Raw genomic sequence first — 22,130 nt, 5'->3', positions numbered from 1 at the left:
GGTGACACTCTGGTGTCCTGTGAAATAATTTTGTGGATACTTCAGGGGATGTTGTCAGAAGGATGGCGTTGAGAACTACAGGACACAAGGGGCAAGGCCAGCAAAATAACCACCTTTGGCACAGGTTTCCAAACTCCTCTGTGTTTTCAGACACCTGAACCTTTCTGCATTTCCTGGGTCCCTCTTGGGAAATACAAAGGATCACAATTAACCTTTCCTTATTACCAAGCACAGGAAGCAATAGGGGAGCCTCTCAGGTGACACATCTCATTTGAGCTTTCCACTGGTGTCTGCAATCACGGATGTGTCGTGGAAGTCAAGGCAGGGAGAGCTGAGCCTCCTAATTTCAATGTATTTACAGGCCCCATGTTTATTTTAAATGCAATAATACGCAGTAGTCTTCATTTGACCTGCAACACAGGAGTCAGGCTGGCATGAGATAAATCTCCAGTAATTCTTCAGTACTTCCATTTCATTGGAGACTACTCTGTGAAAGTACAAAAGATGGCATGTGGTGATTTTATATTAGCAACTAAATATTTTGGGGGTTTTGGTTTTGTTTGGTTTTTTTGTTGATTTTTTTTTTCTTTTACATTTTCCTATTTTCATCGCCCCAAAAACTCTAATGAATCTCTTTTAAGAAATGCTGAAGTTTTGTAACTTTATTCTTTTTTCCTAGATTTAAAGAGACCTCCTGTCTGGTTTGGTTTTTTTTTTGTTGTTTGGGGTTGTTGTTTTGGGTTTTTTTTTTTGCCTTGCCCCTTTTGGAAGAGAAAAGGTGTACGTGATGAACACGTTTTATTTTCGTTTTAATATGGTTTGAAATTCTTAAAAAATAACAGGTTATTAATGTCTGGCTTTAAAAACTGTGATTTTAATTCCTCTCTAGTGAAAGCATGACAGTTTTTTTTAAACTCATGGTTCTGTGTTTTGCTTTGTTTTTTAGCTTTTTCTCCCCAGAAAGTAGCATAAGAAGTATAAAATGGCAGATTTTCTGTATAGAAGTATAAGTAAAAGAAAGTATCATTTTTTACTTTTAATTGTCTCTCCTGCTCAGTTTTGAAGTGTAGAAGAAAGTTTTCATTTTATAGAAAATTTAAGGGAAATAATTGTGATTTTTCTTCTTTTCCATACACTGTAATTTCCTTTCCTTCTTAATGTTTTTCACTGAGGACTCAATCTGTGACATTGCACTTTGTTAGGAGCTGAAATTAATGTAGAAATTAAGTGTTAGACATGTGGGAGACCTAATGGGAGACAACAGCTGAGAGTAAAATTCGAAGAAAACAAAGTCCTTGATGGAGAGAGCTAAAGATATAATAATTTTATTACTATTAGACACGTCTTGGAAAGAAATTGAGAAAAAAATATACAATAGGATAAAATTAAATGAAAACAAACACTAAACCATACCACATTACAATCATGAATTGAAAACAAGACATTATCCTTAAAAGCTTAGTATTGTACAAGTTTTGATAATGCATTACATGCAGAGACAACCAAGGTAATTTTTTTCTATTTGACAGTCCCATGCAAACCTCATTTGCAAGGGTGTGCTCAGCTGTGGGGCCCAGGTTTGAAAATTACCTCAGTATGTTGGGAAGAGTTTAGTTGACAGCAACAAAAATTCCAGAAATTTGAAAAATTTGGCCTTTGAAGAGAGACTAAGAAATTTGTCATGGTTCAGCTAAAAAAATCAAAGCTGAAGTGACACACAATGATTTTAAAAATAACTCAAAAAGTATGTTATAAAGAAAAGATGATTCAGACTTGCCAATGAAAAAGGACAGTCCAAACTGTAGATTTAGGTGAAATGTAGTCGGCTCCATCTGAGGGTTGTGCCAGGGAAAACCAAGTGGAATGCTGGATACGGCATGTGGGTTTGTGGTGGCAAACAGTCACCTTCTGTCTTTTCAACTCCAGCAAAGGAGGGCACCAGGAGTTCAGCTTGGAGGCAGGAAGAGAGCAGCATTCCTGCTGTGGAATTGTTATGCTGGTACCCCAAAGTTGTCCCTAGCCAGCAAAATCTAATTACCTTATTTTCCTTCTTATGAATCCATGGGAGAGCAAGGCAGTTTTCAGCAGACCTGGCAGGTACAGCTTGACTCTGGCCCCACTTTATTTCTATAGGAGCGGTTGTCAGGGACTGCAGAAATGTCTGTCCTTGTATGGTTGAACTGAGATTTGGAATGTCTCTAGAAAGAAGAATTTAGACATAATCAAATCAACTGTGTTCCTTGTAGAAGAATGAAAGCAACCTACCAATAATCCTGGGTCTCAGTATTGATTCTGTTCTTATATTTGCAGTGCTTTGAAGCTGCTATGGTCTATTGGTTCATTAAGTTACATTTACAAGTTGTCCCTAAACACTGGCTTTTACATAGTCTGCATTTTAACACTCTTTAAGTGCATATTGATATGTTCTGTCCTCTGTGCAAACCACAGTCAAAGAAATCCCTTTTCTGCAATGGCTAATGAGGTACCAGAGTGGTAAAACAAACAGAAGGAGGAATTACACAGTGTCAGGAAGCTTGATCAAAGAAATGTCACCTTCAGAGAAGCAGCAATGAGAAATGACCTTTCACTTTATTACAGTTTGCCAAATTTGGTTGGGTTGAGACAAGAACCTACAATTACTGAATATTTAGAAGTGCACATTCTTACTCACTGAGAAGTCAAATGGAGGTGGGGGGACTGATGTCACAGGAGTACCTATGATGAAAGATGGGTTTGACACACTGACGAGTACCATGACTGAGATTACAGTTGAATTATGCAATTAGGTTTTATTACCTATACATATTATTAAGGACTTTTCATAACAGAGGAAAGGATGTCAGGTCCTGGTGATTGTACTGACCTCTTATGCCACTGGGAAAGATGCAGAAAGGCTTTCAAAAGAGCAATATAGTCCCTATTTAATCTTTAAATAAGAAAGAAAGGTCAAGGAGCCATTGCTGCTACTTTATTTCTCTCAAATCTTCACCAAGGAGACATCCCATTTTAATGTGCATTGCCTTAGATTTATACATATTAGTAAAATATGCATCACTGAAATATGACATACTTTTGAATGCACTGAATTTATAGCAGAACTTACAAAGTCTAGTATGTGCATGTGTATGAATCCTCAAAATTATGTAACTAACCTCTGAAGGTTTCTCACTTTAATTCATTTCTGACACAAAAATAGAAAGAAAAAAGAAAACCCTCCAACAGATTACTTAACATCTTTGTAAAAATGTCATATCCACACAGATATTCACTTACCATACCAAAGAAAGAGGAAAAATAGTGGCAATTTATATTCATAATGTAGTTTAATTTAAAAATTATATTAGTAATAAAAGATAAGTAAATGAAGGTGACAACCAACTCAAGACAGGTAGGGAAAAAAAGCCCCAAACAAAACTGCAAGCAGCAGTGTAGTGACAGAGACTTCTATAAGTCCACTGGTTATGCTCCAGCTTTCGTAGGAAGCCTAATTGTTCCTTAAATTTTGACTTTCCCTTCCAAATTGAGACTGAGATGTCCAGAGTAGGTGCAGCCCAGTTCTTCCAATGGCAGATGTCCCTCACCAGCTGCCTGGCCTGGCTCCTTTTGGTGGGTGCAGCAGGATAACCTCCCCATCTGCTCCACACCGAGCTGTATGAACCGCATGTTCCATCAGGGAATGCAGTGAAGCCTTCAGGATTGGGAAGTGCCAGTGTCAGTGCTGCAGCACACCCTTACCTCAGTCCTTTGAGAATGTCTGCCTTATGATAATCTTCCTCTATGTGATTGTTGGCTTTTGCAGTGGGATGCAGCAGTTTGTCTTTTGGGCCTCCTTTCAGAGTCTGCCCCTGACCTTCACTCATGTTTCAAATCCAGGTGTATTTCTCCCAGTCCATTCCCCATCTTTCTTTGGATGTAGTTTTTGCTCTGCGTTTTAACTAGATGGATTTCTCTCCTCTGCTGCATGGATCTCTACAAGTCACTGATTCATCCAGGATCCTTTTTCACTCGTGGTGGCCAGCAAGCTGAAAGTGACCATTGTAAAGAATGTCTGCCAGATGTGTTGTGGCTGTCCTGTGATCATGTACTCCATAGTATGAGTTGTCCACTCTGAGGTTGGAATTTTCTGAGGTTTTAAGGTATTTCAGTTCTTACAGTTCTCCCTTGCAAATAATGAAAAACAAGAAATCTAAAAGAAACCTAAATGATCTTCTTCATGGCTGAATGTGAAAATTATGCAGTCCAGCCAAAAAAAAAAAAAAAAAAAAAAAAAAAAAGATAAAAAAAATATTAAGGCTTTTAAGAAATTTAAAGTTTGCTCAAATGAGAACAGGAAAACCCATAAAAATGGCAGGCCAATTTCAAATGAGAAATTAAAAAGGCTAAAAAGAATGTAAAAAGAGCCTTGCAAAGAAAGCTGTTGCAGAGAGTAGAGAAATTTGTAAACACACCAGAAGCAGGAAGCAAGATGAGGATTGGTAGAACCACACTATGACCAAGGTATAGAAGGGGCTGCAGCAGTTGAAGAAACTCCTGTGTGAACTCCTTCAGTTGTTTTTTTACAGCAGAAACTGTCTCTTTGCCAATTCTGATGCATACTTTGTAGCAGACAAGTCAGAAAAATAGATCAATTTGAAGTAAATCCATGGGATGTGTTTATCCAAATAAACAAGTCAGAGGTCAGTAAGTCATCACAATGAAACAACATCCACTCAGGAGTCCTGGAGGAACTCAAATATGAAATTGCAGAACTCCTGGCCATGATGTGGAACACAAGAACAAAGAGCTACTGTATTGTAGTGTGAGTGTACAGCCATCTGCAAAATTGCCAACTTCCGTCTACCAAAAGGCTCTGGATGGATCCCAAGAGTTACAGACAGGTGAACCTTAGCCTCATTCCTACCATAATGGTGGAATACCATCTCTAGTAGTAGTAATAGTAGTAATAATAATAGTGCTAATAAATAAGATCAGTGAGCACATGGATAAATTTGACTTGTTGAGAAGGGAGCAAGTTGGCATCTGTAAGGGGAAATACAGCTTCACTAAGCTGAAGTTCTTTGATGGTGATAGTAAGAATAAGGACAAAGAGGACCAACTGGACACAATCTATTTGGGTTTTCAAAATGCCTTTGCCAAGGTTCCAAAGCTTAGAATAGAATAGAATAGAATAGAATAGAATAGTTCCAGTTGGAAAGGAACCTATATCGTCTAAGTCCAGCTGTCTAAGGTTATTCCACAAAGTAAAGTTAGACTTGAAGAAAGGTCCTTGTATGGACTGAAAACTGGGCAAAGGAAAGAGTAGGGATTAATAGGTGTTTTTCAGGATGGGAAATGATTGGCAGTAAGGTCTCCCAGGAATTGGTCCTGGGACCAGTTTCATTCAGTATTTAATCAAAGAGCTAGAGAAGAGAATGAACAGTGGAATTTTTGAGTTTGAAGGTGATATTAATGAATTTTGCATCACAAGCTTTAGTGTAGATAAGTGTGATTTTATGAAAAATAATCTAATCCCTACATACATGATGTAGAACTCAGAGCAGAGGTGCTGAACTCTTGGATTCTGGAAGAGATCTTGGAATGATTGCTCTCAATTCTCTGAAATCATGAGCCCACTATGCTATGGCAGCAAAGAAAACCTCAAAACCCCAACCCAAACAAAAAACAGACACAAGGAAAGTACAAATGAATACTTTGTACTGAGTACAAATGAGAGGTGACATTCTGTCACCATACAAAGCTGTGGTGCCCCCTCTATTTGGTGCTGCCAGTTCTGTTTTCCACCTTGCAAGAAGGAGGCAGTAAAAGCAAAGGAGAAAGAGAGAGGTCCAGTCAAAAAGCTTGTGATGATGTAGTAACATCCTTGTGAGGAGGGAAGAAAGCTGATATTTATTTTGGAGAGAAGGATGAGGGGAAATGTGATAAAAGTTTACAAAATCACAGATGTAATGGATTAGCTAGATTTTCCTAGTATCAAAATGCTCAGAAAGGAATTAGACAACTTCATGGATGTGCATGAAGGGATGCTGCAATGATTATGCAGGAATGTAACCTCTAGAACCTCTACAGCAACAGTGGATGCTGGAGCAGTAGAAGAGGAATGCATTGCCTATTGTTGCCAAAGTCACACGTCCTCCTGATACAACTTTTTGTTATAATCCCTCTGGCTTCTCTGTGATGGGCCAGTCATTAGCCAACACCACCACCATCCCACCCTCCAAACTTCCCAGGGAGAAAGGTCCAAGTTCAAAAATAAAAAAGGAAAAACCCTACTGTTTGAGGTGCAATAACAGCTCCAGGTGCAGTATCTTAAGAAAAGGGGGAAGGAGTATGAGGGTCAGAGCAGAAATAATATATAGATAAAGAAGAGGGGGGAAACACAGGAAAAAAGAGCACCTAGGTGTGCCTATTACTCCTCGTGGACCTCCAGGGATGGAAAAATTAAAACAGTTGCCAGAACACCGCCTGCTCCCCATTTTTTTCCCTGCTGTCAGAGACACAATACCAGACTGAATGGATCCATTGGTCTTACCCCAGAGAATGTTTCTTATGTTTGAATGGTCTTTTTTTGGAGGCAGTCTTGGCCATCCTGGAATTCAAGGAAAGAGTTGTGACAGGTTGTACAGAGACTTATTGCATAATTTGTTTCTCTGTTTAAGAAAAAACTTTAAAGTATGGTCTCAGATACCAACTGAAATAGAAAACTACAGGGTTTTGGATAGAAGGCAAGTAGGACATAGAAGAAATTGCTAAGGGAGATATTTAGGATGGATGTAAGATGTAAAACTGTATCTCACATAAATCAGTGGGTTTTAATCCTTTTTGATTTCCAGTGTAGGTGTGTGGCAAATTTAACCTACTTAGAATAAATTTGCTTCTTTGAATTTCCCTTTGCATTTCCTTTAGTTCTCTCTGAGTTGTGCAGGCTACAGGTTGATAAGTATTATAGAAAATACACCATCTTGGAAATTAACTCTTTCTAGATGGCTTCTGCAAAGTGAGAGCACATCTGCATGGACACTGACCAGATTATAATATCAATGGTCACTCTGTAGTAACATTTCTTTTGTAGAGCTGAGTAGTTGTGCAATGCATAGCTGACTTTGGGGCTTAGGTTTTTTGACAGATGCTCATCTGTTTAGAAAAGCAAAGAGAAGGCTCCAAACCTTACATATCATCTCCCCCCATAGTGCATCTGTTCAACTCAGACTTGCAAGGCACTGGGTTTCATCATTTGTGAAAGTGGGTCACAAACCCAAACTAAAAATGCTAAATAATGACTCCATCTATTTCCCTGTGCGTGATACCAATCAAATTGTGAAACAGATCTTCAGCTACAATAAAGCAATATAGGTCTGTTAGGACAATTTTATTTACAGGGAGTGAGAATTTGATGCTGTACTTTGTATGTGACAAAAAAATGCACTTAAAAAAATTAAAAGGAAAAAACAATCATGTATCTTTTGCTATACAACAATTATGCAAATATGTTTTAATAGAATAATAGAAGACTTCTGGAGAGCATTTGGTGAAGAGAGGAATTAGATAATAATTTGACTGTAAAACTAAATTATATAAAGACATGCCACACATTAATTATTTTACATCACCCACTTTTCCCAGACTAGAGCACATAGGTCTGACTGTGAAAGTACTAACAGATTCCCAACAGTCCTGTTAAGAGACAAAGAAAAAGAGATCTGGTTAGGCTATTTTTTCATGCTAATACCACTACCTTATCGCTTTATAATTTTGAAAATTATAAAGTGAAACAATACCACACTGCTAGAATAAAGATTTCCAAAACTTCATGATCCTGATTCTCATCTGCTTCATCCCCTCTGTAGTTATTTTGTCCTGCAAAACTTTATCATATTAATCTGGTAGATTCTTAGCCCTTCTTTGTATAAACATTAGTTTATGGTAAGATGAGATAAGATGGTAAAAGGGGGTCCAGAGGGCTTATTTGTATCTATTATACATTGGAAAGTGTGTGTATGTGCCTATAACTTTTGAATACTGAAATGGACATTGTAAACTGGGGAGGGGGGGAGAAGAATTCTGCCCTGTTTTCTTCTATCCTTGAGAGTCCAACTCTTCTGTTTACTTTCTTTCCATGGCTTTTATTTTTATTCTCTGTTCTTATTTTTCTCTTCTCTCTATTTTTCTCTTCTTATTATCTTTCTCTTATTTTTCTCTTTTCTCTATTTCTCTCTACATAGCCATTCTGCTATTATCACTTAACACTGCAGTTATTCAGAGTTATTTTGAAACTGGACAATATACTCAGACTTATACTCCTCAATTTCATTTAGGACCCGACTGTGATCACCACTGAACCTGAGCACTCCCTTGCCTTACAAGGGCTGAGGAATACAGCCCAACTCTGCATGACCAAAGGTATTGTAATATGGACCTTTGTGTTAAAGCAATTATTTTAGGTTTTTTTTCAGATGAATTAATCATTTGAATTGTTTGCGTGAGAAATTTTATGGGCTGAAAATGGATAGAACACAAAGGCTGACTGCTTCAGAGGATTGATTGCTCACAGCCCTCGCCTCTGTTTCATACATCAGTACATGCCTTTTGTAATTAAATATAGGAGATTCCTTTGAAACATATCCCTGAACTGGTAAGTGAGATAACCTCGTACTTCTGGAATCCAGAGAGGTGGGAAGGCTTGAGGCACGCTGATAAACAGAGGCTGGGACAGAACTGGCCAGTCTGTGCCTCAAGCTGTATGTGGCTCTCTAAGTATTTAAATACAACCCCTGTGCTGGCTGGTGTGGGGGCTGAGGCATAATCCTTGCCTTCAGAAGCAGTGACTCAGCAAGAGCTTCCAAGGCCAATTTTAGGGATTTCCTTGGCCTCTGCCTGTTTATCTAGCAGAGCCCTATTCCTCAGGCAAAATCTGCAAGGCCAGTTTATCACCAGCTGCCCTGAGCCATTCCCACATCCTCATTGCTCCAGAACAGTATAGGTGTCTTGAGGCTTTTAACACAGGGACGATTCTGATGAGGTGTTTAGAGAGCTGAGGAGATCAGACATTATGGGAAAAGACTGTGAAATAGTCTGATAGGTTATGTTTTTAAATTACATCTTTTCCTCATCCACAGTAATTTTTTTCCAAGCCATATGATCCTCAAATTACCAATACAAATGGGAATACAATTAATAGCAGTGCCATATCTTTATAGGGAGCATCACATTTTTTGTGCCAGGAAGGCATGCCTTTTATTCTATTAAACTGAGCAAAAGTCTTCTCCTGGGCCTCGTCTCCTCTGTGTGGTGCCATCCTTTCAGGAATACATCATCATCAGAGTGCTTTGTCCCAGTGATGTATTACACTAATACAGCTGTTGCTTTAATGATATATTAGTATAATACCTTATCAGAGTGATGCATACCAATGATCTATTGCTCAAAAGGTGGTGCCATTCAGGAAAGAAAGAATTCATGGACACAGTCAGTGTAATTATACAGATAAAAGCTGACATAGATTACGCTGGAAGCTGCTTTCATGGAACCAAAAACACCAGCACTATGCCAGCCTGTTTGGTGCCATTTTCTAGTGCCATTGCACTGGATTTGTAATGCTGAGCTTGTAACATCTCTTTTAAATCTTTTAAATATACTAAGAGCAACTACCATTAACCTTGGGTCACTGTGAAGCAGAATGTATCCCGTTACATTATTTTTACTGTATGGTAGTACAGTACTTACTTACCCGTAACCACATGAAACCAAGTAACATTAACCTCCAAATAGCCTGAAGAACACACCATATCTCATTATAATCATCTGGGCTTCATCCTTTGTCTGACTTTAATTATTGTCCATTCTCAAATATTTTCGATTACATGACAGTTGAACTACTTCAGCCTGTCATTAACTGTAGGCTTATTTAATCTCAACCTTCATTTTCTTTACCATTACATTTATTTTCATTACTTTAGCCACTGAAAAACAGGTGAAGTCATACTCAATTACATTGTTTTGTATAGCATCTTAATTAAACATTTCAAAATATCATCCAGAGATTGTGGCAAAAAAGAAAAAGTTCTATTTTCTATTTTTTAAACATTTACTGTAAAGAAAGGGAGAAAACTGTGAGCCTATAATATAAAAAACCCTCAAAACTCAGATCTTTTCCCCTCTGCCTTAACTCCTTCACTAATTGGGTCCAAGCTTCCTCACTAATTGGGTTTCCAAAGAGAAAGACAATCAGAACCACATTTTGCTTTTGGTAATTTAACTGAGGTATAAAGTATTGATTAGCTTATTTACATTTCCTCTAGATATGCTTTACACCAAAGTGTGAAGAATGTTGCAGAGGAGAAAATAAAGGCGCCAGCTTGTTTCAGTTATCAGAGCAGGGAAAGGTGTGTAGGTAACTCAAGAATTTTTGCCAAATAGTCCAGCACAAAACAATCAGTAACACAAATGAGGAAGAAAAGGACATGCAACATATTTATAGAATGTAAATATTGGGATTTTTCTTTCCTCTTCACTTTCTCTTCTGTTATCTTCAGCTTCACTGCTAGTGACAAGTATCATTTTAATTTGCAGGGAGGGTTGCTAAAGTAACTTTTAGGAATGTATTTAATCAGGTGGCAAACTGAATTCACAGGAGCCGTAATGGGGATACAGGGTGATGGATGCAGAACATGCTTCCTGTTACATTCCTAATCCTCCAAGGTCACTCAGCTGACATGTGACCTTGCAGTTTAGAAACTGCTGACCCAGATCTTTCTCCTGCCCCACAGGAGGATGATATAATCTAGGAGCTCATGGGTGGGGCTGTGCTACCTGATCTCTGTCAGAGGTGGAAGCAACCTGCTGGGATGGCAATGCAGGAAGTATGGCTGCAGTGAAGTTCCTTCAACAGGAATCTGTGACAGGAATCTATTCAGATCAGAAAACCCGCAAGTTGCCCAATTGTATCTTGACAGGGTGGAGGGGGAAAGGCAGCCTCTTTATCTGGCCTGAGAAACCGTAAACCCCGGTAGGACTGACCTCCAGGGCCAGGCTATTCAATATTTTATCTGAAAATATAATTGCTCAAGTCACTGTAGGAGGATATTTGCAAACTTCCCTGCACTTCTCAGAGGAAACTGGTCATTTCAATGAGTCTTTAGTAGGATTTATAAAAAAATTGTATATTTTACAAATGAATACTTGTAGTTCCTGCAGTGCTGGCCTCCTGATCATGGTGGGCCTAGTGTGCTTTTTGTGGAAGTCTGATCTGTGACAAAAGCCTTCCAGAGGGTGATTAGCAAACACAGTAGCAGCTAATTCTGATAAACTGTGGGTGAGCAAATAGACCTTTGTGTAACTTGCCTTGTGTGCTGAGCATTGGAAGGGACAGATTTGGGATGGAGAGAGAGAGACTTAGCAGGTGGGCTTCTGACACTATTGCTCTGCCCATGTACATCCTAAATGAGTTTCTCTGATACCATACACATTAACAGCTCGTGGCACATCATATTTTCAGGGTCAAAACTGTCAGTAAGGTAGGGGGTGAGTGAGTCTTTTCTTAAGAGATGGGCATCTGCATGGAGAAAGAGAATAGAGTGAATTGCTTAACAGTGTACAACAGCCATGGGGACTGCAGGCAAAGTGTGTGGTCCCAGCCAGCATGGCCCTGATGGCCATTCAGTCATAGGCAGTCCTTGTTTTCTGCTTTGGAGGGGCAGTTTGTAGGGTCTTTTGGAACCCATCTGAATGGTGACTCCAAGTTTTTGTTTTCCTGAGTTAATTTTAGGAACATCTGTTTTCCAGTCTTGTTCAATGTGTGCTACACAAATGCTTTTGCTAGTGTGGTGAAGAAAAGGAGGAATGATGGACAAGGTGGGTGGCAATTGCTTAGATTTGCTCTCTTTGTACTGCCACTGAATGTCAAACCACACCATGTTACTGGACTGTGTCAGATTATGTATGGACACAGCATTCCTGTTAGTTAATACCATCCATTTTAGCCAAATGGCATTCCTTTTAGTTTAATAAATAATAATTGATTTCTAAAAGTTGGAGTTTTTCCCTTAAGCTAGGTTTAGGAACCTACAAATTTGTTGTTTTGGGCTGAACCAGTCTTTCAGTTCCCTCTGCAGTCCACAGACAGCACGGCTTCCCCAGAGAAATTCATCCTAACTTTCACAGGATGGGGAACAGTTACTTAACTCACTTTTTTGACAGCAGGTAACCTAGAAATCTAGGTTAAATTAAATGACTCTCTCTCCATCATACTGAAGACTAGCACAATTTGCATGTGTTGTCTATGGCTTAAAACTCCCCAAGCCTTGTATCTTCCACTAATTTCAAAGAGTTTTGGAACAAAACCTGACACTGCTGCATGTCTGAAACTCTATCAATAGCAAAGCAGAGTTAAGTGGAATTGGTTTGGGAGGGGAGAACTGTGAAGTGGCACTCAAGCTCTGGCAATATTTGTGTTTCTGTGGCACAGTCCCCACCAGAAGCTTAGTGTATCACCCTAAGTTTTATGTTCTTAAAGTAGGAAAAACCCCAACTTTAAAACAACAAGATTTCAAATCTGAACTGGAAAATGGTAATGTGGAAAGTGAAATCAAGAAAGCAGGAGGAGTAGGGTGGTGCCAGGGCATCAGAAATGGGCCAGCAGCCATTTCATCTGCATCAGGAGCAGCTGAGTTTGCCTGGCAGTGTCTTAACACCTGGGCTGCAAAATGCAGTGGCCAAGGTGAAGGTATATAATTAATTCTGCTGACTCTATTATGGGAAAATTGATTTCTGGCAAAGGGGTGGAAACAGCAGTTTGGGGCAGTAAAGTGGCTCAAACCTTGGAACAATTTGCTTTTGTACATGAGATCAGGAATCATCAGCCTCTATGAGCAAGACCCTAACTATGAGCAGATCAGTGAGGACTTTGTCATTGATTGCATTGGGACCAGGATTTCACTAATTTATGACTACTTGGTAATCACAGTAAGTAATTACTAGTTATGGCAAATGTGCAACAGTTGTGTTGCTGCCTGGAGCTGAACTGTTTACTTCAGAGTTGGGTTTTTTTTGGTGGGAAGCATGGGAAGCAGGGCTCATAAATCCCTGTGTTACTCACAAAAAGTAGGATTTGGCTGATGAAAATGGATTAATTCCATTTTCATGGAAGGACCATTCAAGTCAATGAAGGGTGAGGTCTTTCCTCTTCAGGCTCTCAGACACTGCTTGCTGACCTAAGTGTACTAAATAACTGAATAAAATATTTGTGGATGTATACTCAGGTATGGCAGAAAAAGCTGATTAAAAAAAAAGAACATATGGTAGAAAAGGATTTTTCTGGAAAATGCTGGCATCATGTCAATGGTAAATACAAGCATTCTCATCTCGTGTTGATGTGGTAGCCATTTCTGTTTATAGATACTTCTTGAGGAGATTCAATTTTCAGAATAGATCTCTTCTGTCCCCAGCCTAGCTGGTTTCTAGAGAGCTGTGATAGTCAGTGAAAGATGTATGAGCCTAGAAAACAAGCTGACAGAACTGGTGGCTTTATCAAGACAGTTGAATAGAAACTCAAATTTGAAAATTATGCCTATTAAGAACTCTGGGAAAAAGCTGGTTTTCATTTGAAAAAAAATCTGAAGAAAGGTACTTGTTAGGATTTCAACATCAGGGTTTGATCCTCTGTTTTTCCTAGCACCCCCTACTGAAGGGGGACTGGGAGAGGGGGGAATAAAAAAATAAAAACATTTGGGGTATTCCACCAAAGGGAGGAAAAAATAATCCTTTGATCAGCTGTACCTGCAAGTCTTGGTCTGGGAAGTAGCAGCCTGGCTGCCACCTGACTGTGTTGGAATGAATCCTGGTTTCTCTCAGAAGGAAACTCTTATGCATGGTGAGGCAGAGAGTCTGGTGACCAAGAGAACTTCCCTGAATGAAGATGCAGACTAAAACAGACTGCCAGGAAGGTAGCTGAAGGGTAACAGCAAAATTTGGTTATTTTTACACTTGTCCTATACTTTGCAGCCTGTTGCCATCAAACACCCAGGAAGGATTATTACTATTTCTCTTCTACAAAAATAAACGGGGCTGTTGAATGTGGTGGTGGGGAAGGTGCAAAGAGTTGCCTCACACTTCTGCTTGCCCAAACTGTGTCCAGGGGCTGGTGTTCAACAGGTTTGGGGTTTTTTTGTTTGGTTGGTTTTGTTTTATTTAAAAAAAGAAAAAAAAGCCAAAACCCAAACCTACCCAGCCTAAACCTTACCTACATCTATGACTGCAATAAAGGGTAAAAAGTCTCAGCTGCAGTTTGGCTCTGAATGAACCTGCACTTAACTTACATTGTTAAAAGTTCTCTGACTTCCACCTGAGACTGAACCACACAGCACACAGTTTTACCAGTGAATGTTGTTACTCCTTTCTTCCAGACCAAAGGAGCAGAGGAGAAGAGAAGAAGCTAAAGGAAAGGTTGATGTCACACAGACCTTCATACTGCAGACCACTGCTTAGTAAGCCCCAGGATACAGGTAAGCTTAGCTCAATTTCTTTCTTGAAGGAAAACATGCAGGTATTACCTGATATTTGGCTATGTCAGAGGGGGAAACTTGTGGGGGAAAATGCATAAACAACTAGTAAAAGTAATACCCCTTTTCTGCTAGCCCTAGGCAGCTTCTCAGTGCATGGTTGGGTCACAGATATGGTTCTGAGGCACCTGCAGTTCTGAGCTATGGGGGGGCCTCAGTAGCCTAACACAATTCTGGATTCTGCCCTAAATGTGAGACTACAAGAACATCCATTTTTAAACCAATTTATTCTGTATTTGTGCCTTGTGTGATGCTTTCTGTCACATCCAAATGTGACTGCATCAGCAATACTACTGCTATGACCAACTTAAAATCAAATTAAGAAGTAGAAAGTGCAGACCTGAGGTCAGTGGTAAAAGTACCAATTTTCTAGGTGCTCAGTACATTGTCATCAAAAATATAATATAAGTGGTAGAACTAAAACAGACGAGTAGTAACAACTTAAAACTCAGCTTCTAAATGCAGACTGAATTGGCAGAGAGACTCCTTTATTTCCAGTATATGTTCTCCGATTCAGAACTTTGAAAACTCACTGGTTTAGGATTGTACAGACTATCACAGGCTATTGAGTTACAATGGCATAATGAGCTAGCTAACTGTGTGTTTTTCTCCTCTCTGGCATATTTGAAGTGAAAGAAATGTATTTTAGTGTAGCATTGTATTTGCCATTACAACACTTGAAGAGGGTGTGCAAGAACAGTTAGGTAAGCTCAATCACAATTGCATACCATATGGGGTCATCTTTATTCTGATTTTTGTGTTGAGCTCTTTTTCTGACACTGCTATGGAGTGTGTGCATTTTTACAGCGGTTGTTCTCTGTGCTTTCCTAGTGGGGAGGAACATTCACAACTACTTTGTGAAGGTCTGGGATAGAAATTGCAGCATCAGAAAACTTGTTTTGTCAGTTTGAATGGTTAACAACACAAGCATTTACACATTTGACTGGTTTGAGATTAATGGGTGAAATTCATAACTCCTCCAGAGTCTTATTCACAACTTCTGCATTAATAGCAAGCAGTTCCACAGCTAAACCCCCAGGAAAATGACTCAAGTGAAAGCCACTGCTCAAGTAGGAGATCTTATGGGATATTGAACTTGGGGATATCTTGTGGGATGTTGAACTGGGGAAGCCTCTGAAATGGGGAGCAGCTCTGGCTCACCAATGATCTAGTAGAGTATGTGGAGAGACTTTAAAAGGTGGATGTGCTGCTCCACTGTGTAATTTTCTTTAAAACATGCTATGCACGTTGTAGTTTTAATTAAACAAAAGGGAAAAGTTGGCTGCTAAACATAATATGGGCATTTGGGCATGAACACATTTGGGCCGATGCTCAAGCACAAATTCAGCCATGCAAATACACAGCCAACCAACTTGGTTAGTTCTAAAGTGGTATTGATGAAATCTTCTGGCTTCTTGTTGAGTTTTTTTTTGTGTGTGTGTGTGTTTCCCTCCCCTAATTCTTTTGTTCGTTTTACTCAAAAGCTGGCATTACTATATGGTAGCTAAAGGCCTATCTGAAATTTTGCTTTAATCATCTAATTTTTAGTGTTTTGGCATATTTAACTTGGAGGGGTAGAAACAGTAGTGCCACAGACCGCTGTGCGTGTTTCCAGGGGACTTGGTTGATTTGGGGGCAGTTTTTTAATGGTACTTCTCCTAAACACAAAGGAAACAAAGCATTTCCTTTGAGCTTTGACAGAAGCGAGGAAAGCTTAAGTTAGGACTCGAATCATCTCGGTAGGTTCCGATATCGCGACAGAGCGGGGCAAACACATCCGCTGCGTGTTGTGTGTGGCAGCGAGGTGGTTTCGGCCCCTTCCTCCATTCCCGTCCCGTCCCGATGCAGAGCGGCCCGCTGCCCACTCAGGGCGGCTCGTACGGCGGGGCCGGGGATGCGCTCCGGGAGCAGCTGGAGCGCGGCTGCCGCTGGCGCCGGCCGCTCTCTGCAGCCTGCGGGGATCTGAACGGCAAACACAGGGGCTCCCCCCAAACCTCGGGAAAAGGATCCGCGGAGCCAAGGGAGTGCCTTGGGAGAGCAGCACTGCTCTGTGTTCCCTGTCTCTGCTCGACTGGTGTAGGTCTCCTTCTGCTCAGGCTCATCGCGGGGGGGGGGGGGGGTGTGTGCAGGATTTTTTTATTCCTGCACTCATAAATAAGTCACTCATCTTCAGTATTGTTAACCTTATCGCTAGGATACAAGTACTGGCCTGTAACCTAACCTTTCTGCACGCGTGACTTTGACGTCCTCTGTGTATTGGCACAGGCTTTTGCCTCAGCAGATTTTCTCCCTTTTGGGAGCAGGATTTTGGGTAGAGGTCCTGTGTTAAAGTGCTGGTGAGCAAGGCCTGAAAAGTTGCCTGGCTTTGAGATGTGAGCCATGAAAGAAGTACCTTCCTTTCAAATGTCTGCTGGCATAGGTGCCTCAGCGTGGGGTCTGAGCAGGTACAGTCCCTTAATACAGACCTCTAAAGGCCCTACAAGTTTCTTTAATTTTTTTTTCTTTCATAACACTTTGGCAAAATCACGTGTTAATTTCTCCAAGAAGGCTTTACTCCACCAGTAAAAACCCGAAGCTCAGTTGTACAGGGAACAGCTAAAAAGAATATAACACTCAGTAGTATGTGAAGCCTTGCTGGTGACGGTGTCACTGAGGTAATGAGGAGACTTTAACATGGGCCTGGAGAGGAGCAATTTGCCAGAGAAGGTCAGTTTGGAAAGTACAGTCAACCCATTTTGAAAGACTCTGGTCAGAAAAGTCTTCATATTACAGAAAGTTGCTGAAGGCATGGCAATTTGGAGGTGGGAAACATTTTGGTAAGGATGATTGACTTTTAGTAACAGACTAAGCTAGAAACTTTGAATTATATAGGATGGTCAGTCAGAGGAAGAATATAAAGCTTAGATATTCATGTAGGTTAGGAGAACATTCTGAGGTGGGATGAAGGGGAGGGATGTACCTCAGTTGTAAAGATAAAATGGGAGAAACAGGCAGCTGTAAAGAACTGGATGAGGCAACAGTTCAGAGGTAAATTGGGGAAAAGAGAGGGACCATAAACTTAAAATGAGTATAAATTATATATTCTCTCTTATTACATGATGGTGTGACCATTTCAGCCAGCTAACACATTTGAGCTGTCAAGCTGGAAGTCTTCAGACTTTCCCTACATATTTTCCTTAAAATATCTTAATCTTTTTAGATTCATTTGGGTGGGGCTTGGTGATGTTTTAGTTTTGTTTTTCTCTTTTTCTTTCCTATTTTGGAACCTGGAGTATCTAGCTCCCAGTAACTTGTTGGACTTAATTACTTTATGATAACTCAGAGGCTCTGAGTGCATAAAGCAGGACCTTTGGTAAAAGCCCATGTGTTGTGAAGGTCTCCAACAATGTCAGCAATGGAGAATGACAGTCTTCACATTTTTATGCTCTCCAGTGAAGAATGTTAGGAGTTCTCAACATTTTTAATAAGTTGGTGAAGTGCTATGGAAGAGAGATAAGTAGGTATGGTATCAGACTTGACCCAGCTTCCTTGATTAGCATACCCAGCTGGACAGCAAAAGTAATTATGTCTGACATGGTATCACAGCTGTGGGGACTGGATGTTTGTATGAATCATAGAAGCCTGACAAACCCCGAATAGGAGAATTTCTCTACTCCACTGTGCAGACTTACTCTTTTTTTACACTAGAAGACCAGAAGGATATTCCACATGGTTTCTTCCTAATCTCGGCTCCATTGTGGTATCCTCTCCAATGCTGTTTTCTCTTGGAAAGCTGCTCTTGAGTATCTTCTTGGCCCACTTCCCAATTGCTTAGCTACTCAGATGATTTTAAAGCCCCCGATTTTACTTTTTTCCCAATGTTAATGAAAGCGTCAGTGTCCTCCTTCTGAGTTGAAATGATAGAGCTCCTGTAGGGTTCATAAGGCAACCAAAATGTTTTGTTTCTAATTGACACTGTTCTTGGCACCTTGGGGGAGAGGCCACCTAACTTAATGGTTATTGAGATCAAGAAGGCTTACTCATTTTCTTATAAGCTGCCATTCAATATATTAGAATGAATAACTCCTGCAAACTTCAATAAAAATTTCCAAGACAACCCAAAAATAATATCCTGAATCTTTCACAAGTCTATGGCCTTGCTGGATCTCTTCTCTAAAAGTCAGTCACCTTGATTTTTCCCTTTTATGCTCTGCTTGATGACCTTTACAAGTCTAAGTGGGAGATCCATACTTTCTCTGGCTAGGCAGGGGATACTTACTGTTCAGGTTCCCACCTGCTTCCAGTGAAAAATCCTCCAAGTGGCTCAGGCAAAATCCTCCAAGTAGGAAATATGGAAAAAGTACTCCTCCCTCCAAGAAAACTTCATCCTCTTTCTTCTTTAATACAAAAAAAAAGTGGAAATTTTTTTGTTGGGAGGGGGACATATACAAAGAAATAGACTAGAACATATTTGAGTGAATCTGTGCATTATTCCATTTTCAGACCCTCGATTCTTCATTCATACAGTTGCTTTTTGAGGACGGAAGCACACAAAGGGGCAACCCGCTGCCCCACAACTTCTTCAACTGTTTGTTGCTCGAGTTGGGGGAAAAGAAGTGTGTGAGAGCGTGTTCCCTGGGACCATGACTCCATCTGCAGGCCGGAGCACGTCACTCTCTACTGAGAGACACCACGACCTCCGTGCAGCATATAGAGCCCCTTAGGTCTTGAGTGACACCGCTGAAATCCCCTGGTGTTTCTCAGTGCACAGCAGTATCACTGTCCCTCCCAAAACCTAAATGAGAACAAGAGTAATAAGATTAAGAAGTCAAATTATACAGGTACCTCATGCATTTTACTTCCATGACCTGGACACCTTTAGTGCAAGCAGCCAACATATATTAGGGGTTATATGAGTAAATTTGTGTGCTTAGTGGTGAGAGAATAGCACTGAGGAAGTATGGCTGCAGGTTAGTGAGGAAAGCAATTAAATCCTGTGGCCGCAGCACCTACATGTCAAGGATGTGTTGATGATAATGGTTTGCTGGGAACAGCAGCCTTAAAATTCTTTATCTAGCTTTGTTGGTGAACTACCACAGGCAGAGTGTGTGTTCCCAGCTGAAAGGTGGACGTAATGATGCTTTGCAAATGTCTAAGAAAAAAGGCAGCCAACTTCCAATGCTTGCATTTTAGAGGGATTAAAAATACAGTCAGTCTTCTACCTGCTCTGCAGTTTCAAGTTCATATAGTTTGTTTAATCAGGATACTGAGGGAAGAAGAGTGAGGAAGTAAAACACCGACCATGAGTTTGGAATGATTAATTAATATTTTCCATTAAGTAGCTCATAAACCAGTAGTAATTCTAAGAAAAAGTATTTGGACATTAAAGAGTTCTGGATATCATACGGGTATTTTTGGTGAAGAGTCCTAGTAGATAAAAAAGCCTGGTGGAATATTTGTGTTCTGTAAACTACTCCCATAAAACTAGACATGAATACTATGTTTAGGAAACAGTAAATGCTCATATTACAACATTTTCACTTAGATTGGAAGAGTCCTTTTGAGATTATCTAGTCCAGCCTCAGTGCTCAAACAGGTAAGCTAAGTTCTTCAGGCAACTCTCTGGTTAACCTGTGCCAGGTCTCTAATGACTCTATTGTGTTGTTTGGTTTTGGGGTGTTGCTCAGGTTCTGATTGTTTTTTTCCATTTTATGCTTCTTGCCTTTTTTCCAGCAATGGACACTGCTGAGAAGTGTCTGACTTCCTCAACCTCCTTCCGTCCCATCAGGCATTTGTACAAATGGATGAGATGCCTCTGAGCCTTCTCTTCTCTGGACCAGACAGTGTCAGTTTTTCAGCCTCTTCTCATGCAGTATATGCTCCAGTCCTTTAATCATCTTTGTGGCCTTGTACTGGACTAGCTCCAGTAAGTCCAGATCTTTCTTGTGCCAGGAAGCCCTGAATGAGATGCAGCATTCCAGAAGCAGCCACACCAGCACTGAGCAGAGGTGCAGGATCACTTCCCTCGACCTGCTGGCAGCTGTCTTCCTCCTGATGCCCTTCTTGGCTACAAGGGTGCATTGTTGGCTTGTGGTTGCCTTCTTGTTACCAGGATCCCAAGGTCCTTCCCGGAAAAGCTACTTTCCAGCTGGTAGATGCCTAGGATATGCTGGTGCTCAGGACTGTTTCTCGTTACTTTGCATTTCCCCTTTTGAACTTCAGGACATTCCTCTGCCCACTTCTGTTGAGGTAGTACTTCTGAAAGGTGACACAACCATCTGGTATTATCAGCCACTCCTTCCAGTTTTAAATCATTTGCACAAATGTTGAGGATGCAATACTCAGCTTTTTTTTGTATGGAAATGAAAGCTGCTTCACTCCAGGTATTAATAGTTCTCCTTTTTTCCTACTCATTAAGTTTAGTGCTTCTCTGTGGGGTTAACTATTATTAGTATATTTCTTTTGGACAAATAATTTGCATCTTACTGTAAACTCCAGACTTGAAAGAGCATGGGTGGTAGAACTGCTGAAAAGTAGGGACTAGAAACAGTATTTCCATCAGTGTCAGCAGGGGTTGAGGAAGCCAGCCTATATTTTTAATATCTCGAAAGACAAATAACCTTTTCCTGTGTGTTGTGCAGCCCAATGGGGAAGTGCCAGTGCAAGGAGAGATTTCCTCCAGGCTGCATGCCTTCATGCTCAGCAGGCTAACTTGCAGCCCAAACCCTTCTGCCTGCCAGTAGGTGAGGGCTGATCACTGAGAATATGAAGCATGGTCAAGCGTAGCTGAATTCCCTGTGAAATTCATTACACCAGGCAGATGAACTCTGCTAGAAGCTTGATCTCTGCATGGTTCTTCCCTCCCTTATCCCAATAGATTTCCTTCCCTTAGGAACGTAAAGTCTCAGCACCACTATATTTCTTTGTCTCTCGAATGCCCTTCTATCTCGCCCTTCTTTAGGTATTCCAAAGAGGGCATAGTTGGCACCAGTACCACTGCCATGTCCCTCTGTGCCTGCCTTCCTCCTGCTGTGTCAGAGGGAGATGTGAATGCACAGTTCTAGATGGTAGCTGAGCTCCTTGGGGTCTTGTCAGCTCTCATGGTCCAGTGCAGCCTCAGTATTACTCTGGTGTTTTAACAATAGAAAACTAGCTAGTTAATTGAGAAACCAGAATTGATTTCCCTGAGGAATTTGCCACCTTGTTGGTGCAGCAGAGATTCTGCCTTTCAATGTAAATGTAACAAGGTGTTTAAAAACTTGGACACATTTCCATTTAGCAAACAGCTGTGCCTTAAAATGCTGTTGCCTTGCTACTTAACGAAGCTGCAAGACTTCTCACTAAAGTAGACAGGAGGATAAATACATTCTATTTTGCCAGTCTGGGAGGTGTTTTTTCCAGGAGGAGGTAATGCCTTAAACCATGGCAGGTGTTTGATAATAAGACTGTGCCTAAATCTTCAGTTAACCAGTGACTAGCAAACTATTAAGCAGAAGCAAAATGAGAGAGGGAGTTCTCAGTGTCTTACTCTGATTTACCTTAGATGATTCTTAGGGTGGGTTAAAGTTATTGATTTCAATGCACTTAAATGTAGAATAT

General features: G+C 40.5%; 2 protein-coding genes across 11 annotated transcripts in view; one reads left to right on the top strand and one right to left on the bottom strand.

Annotated features, from left to right (window-relative positions):
- The window catches only part of LSM6 (LSM6 homolog, U6 small nuclear RNA and mRNA degradation associated), a 120,557-nt gene that overhangs the window by 33,085 nt on the left and 65,342 nt on the right, over positions 1-22,130 (bottom strand). The gene's annotated exons all lie outside the window — the stretch shown is intronic.
- ZNF827 (zinc finger protein 827) overlaps positions 988-22,130 on the top strand; it is a 127,150-nt gene continuing 106,007 nt past the window's right edge. For 2 of the 10 annotated variants that reach the window (XM_068187730.1, XM_068187726.1), the window contains exons 1-2: positions 13,781-13,937; positions 14,404-14,495. In XM_068187730.1, coding sequence (XP_068043831.1) covers positions 14,441-14,495 — 55 coding nt within the window. In that variant the 5' untranslated portion in view covers positions 13,781-13,937; positions 14,404-14,440. Of the gene's footprint in view, positions 1,005-8,312; positions 8,398-12,566; positions 12,719-13,143; positions 13,163-13,780; positions 13,938-14,306; positions 14,496-22,130 lie in introns of those variants that run through there. The other 8 variants (XR_010998249.1, XR_010998250.1, XM_068187727.1 and 5 more) reach the window with 7 other exon arrangements.

The sequence above is a fragment of the Anomalospiza imberbis genome, chromosome 4 (genome assembly GCF_031753505.1).
Source record: "Anomalospiza imberbis isolate Cuckoo-Finch-1a 21T00152 chromosome 4, ASM3175350v1, whole genome shotgun sequence".
Lineage (NCBI taxonomy): Eukaryota > Metazoa > Chordata > Aves > Passeriformes > Viduidae > Anomalospiza > Anomalospiza imberbis.
This window is presented reverse-complemented; position numbering and strand designations above follow the sequence as displayed.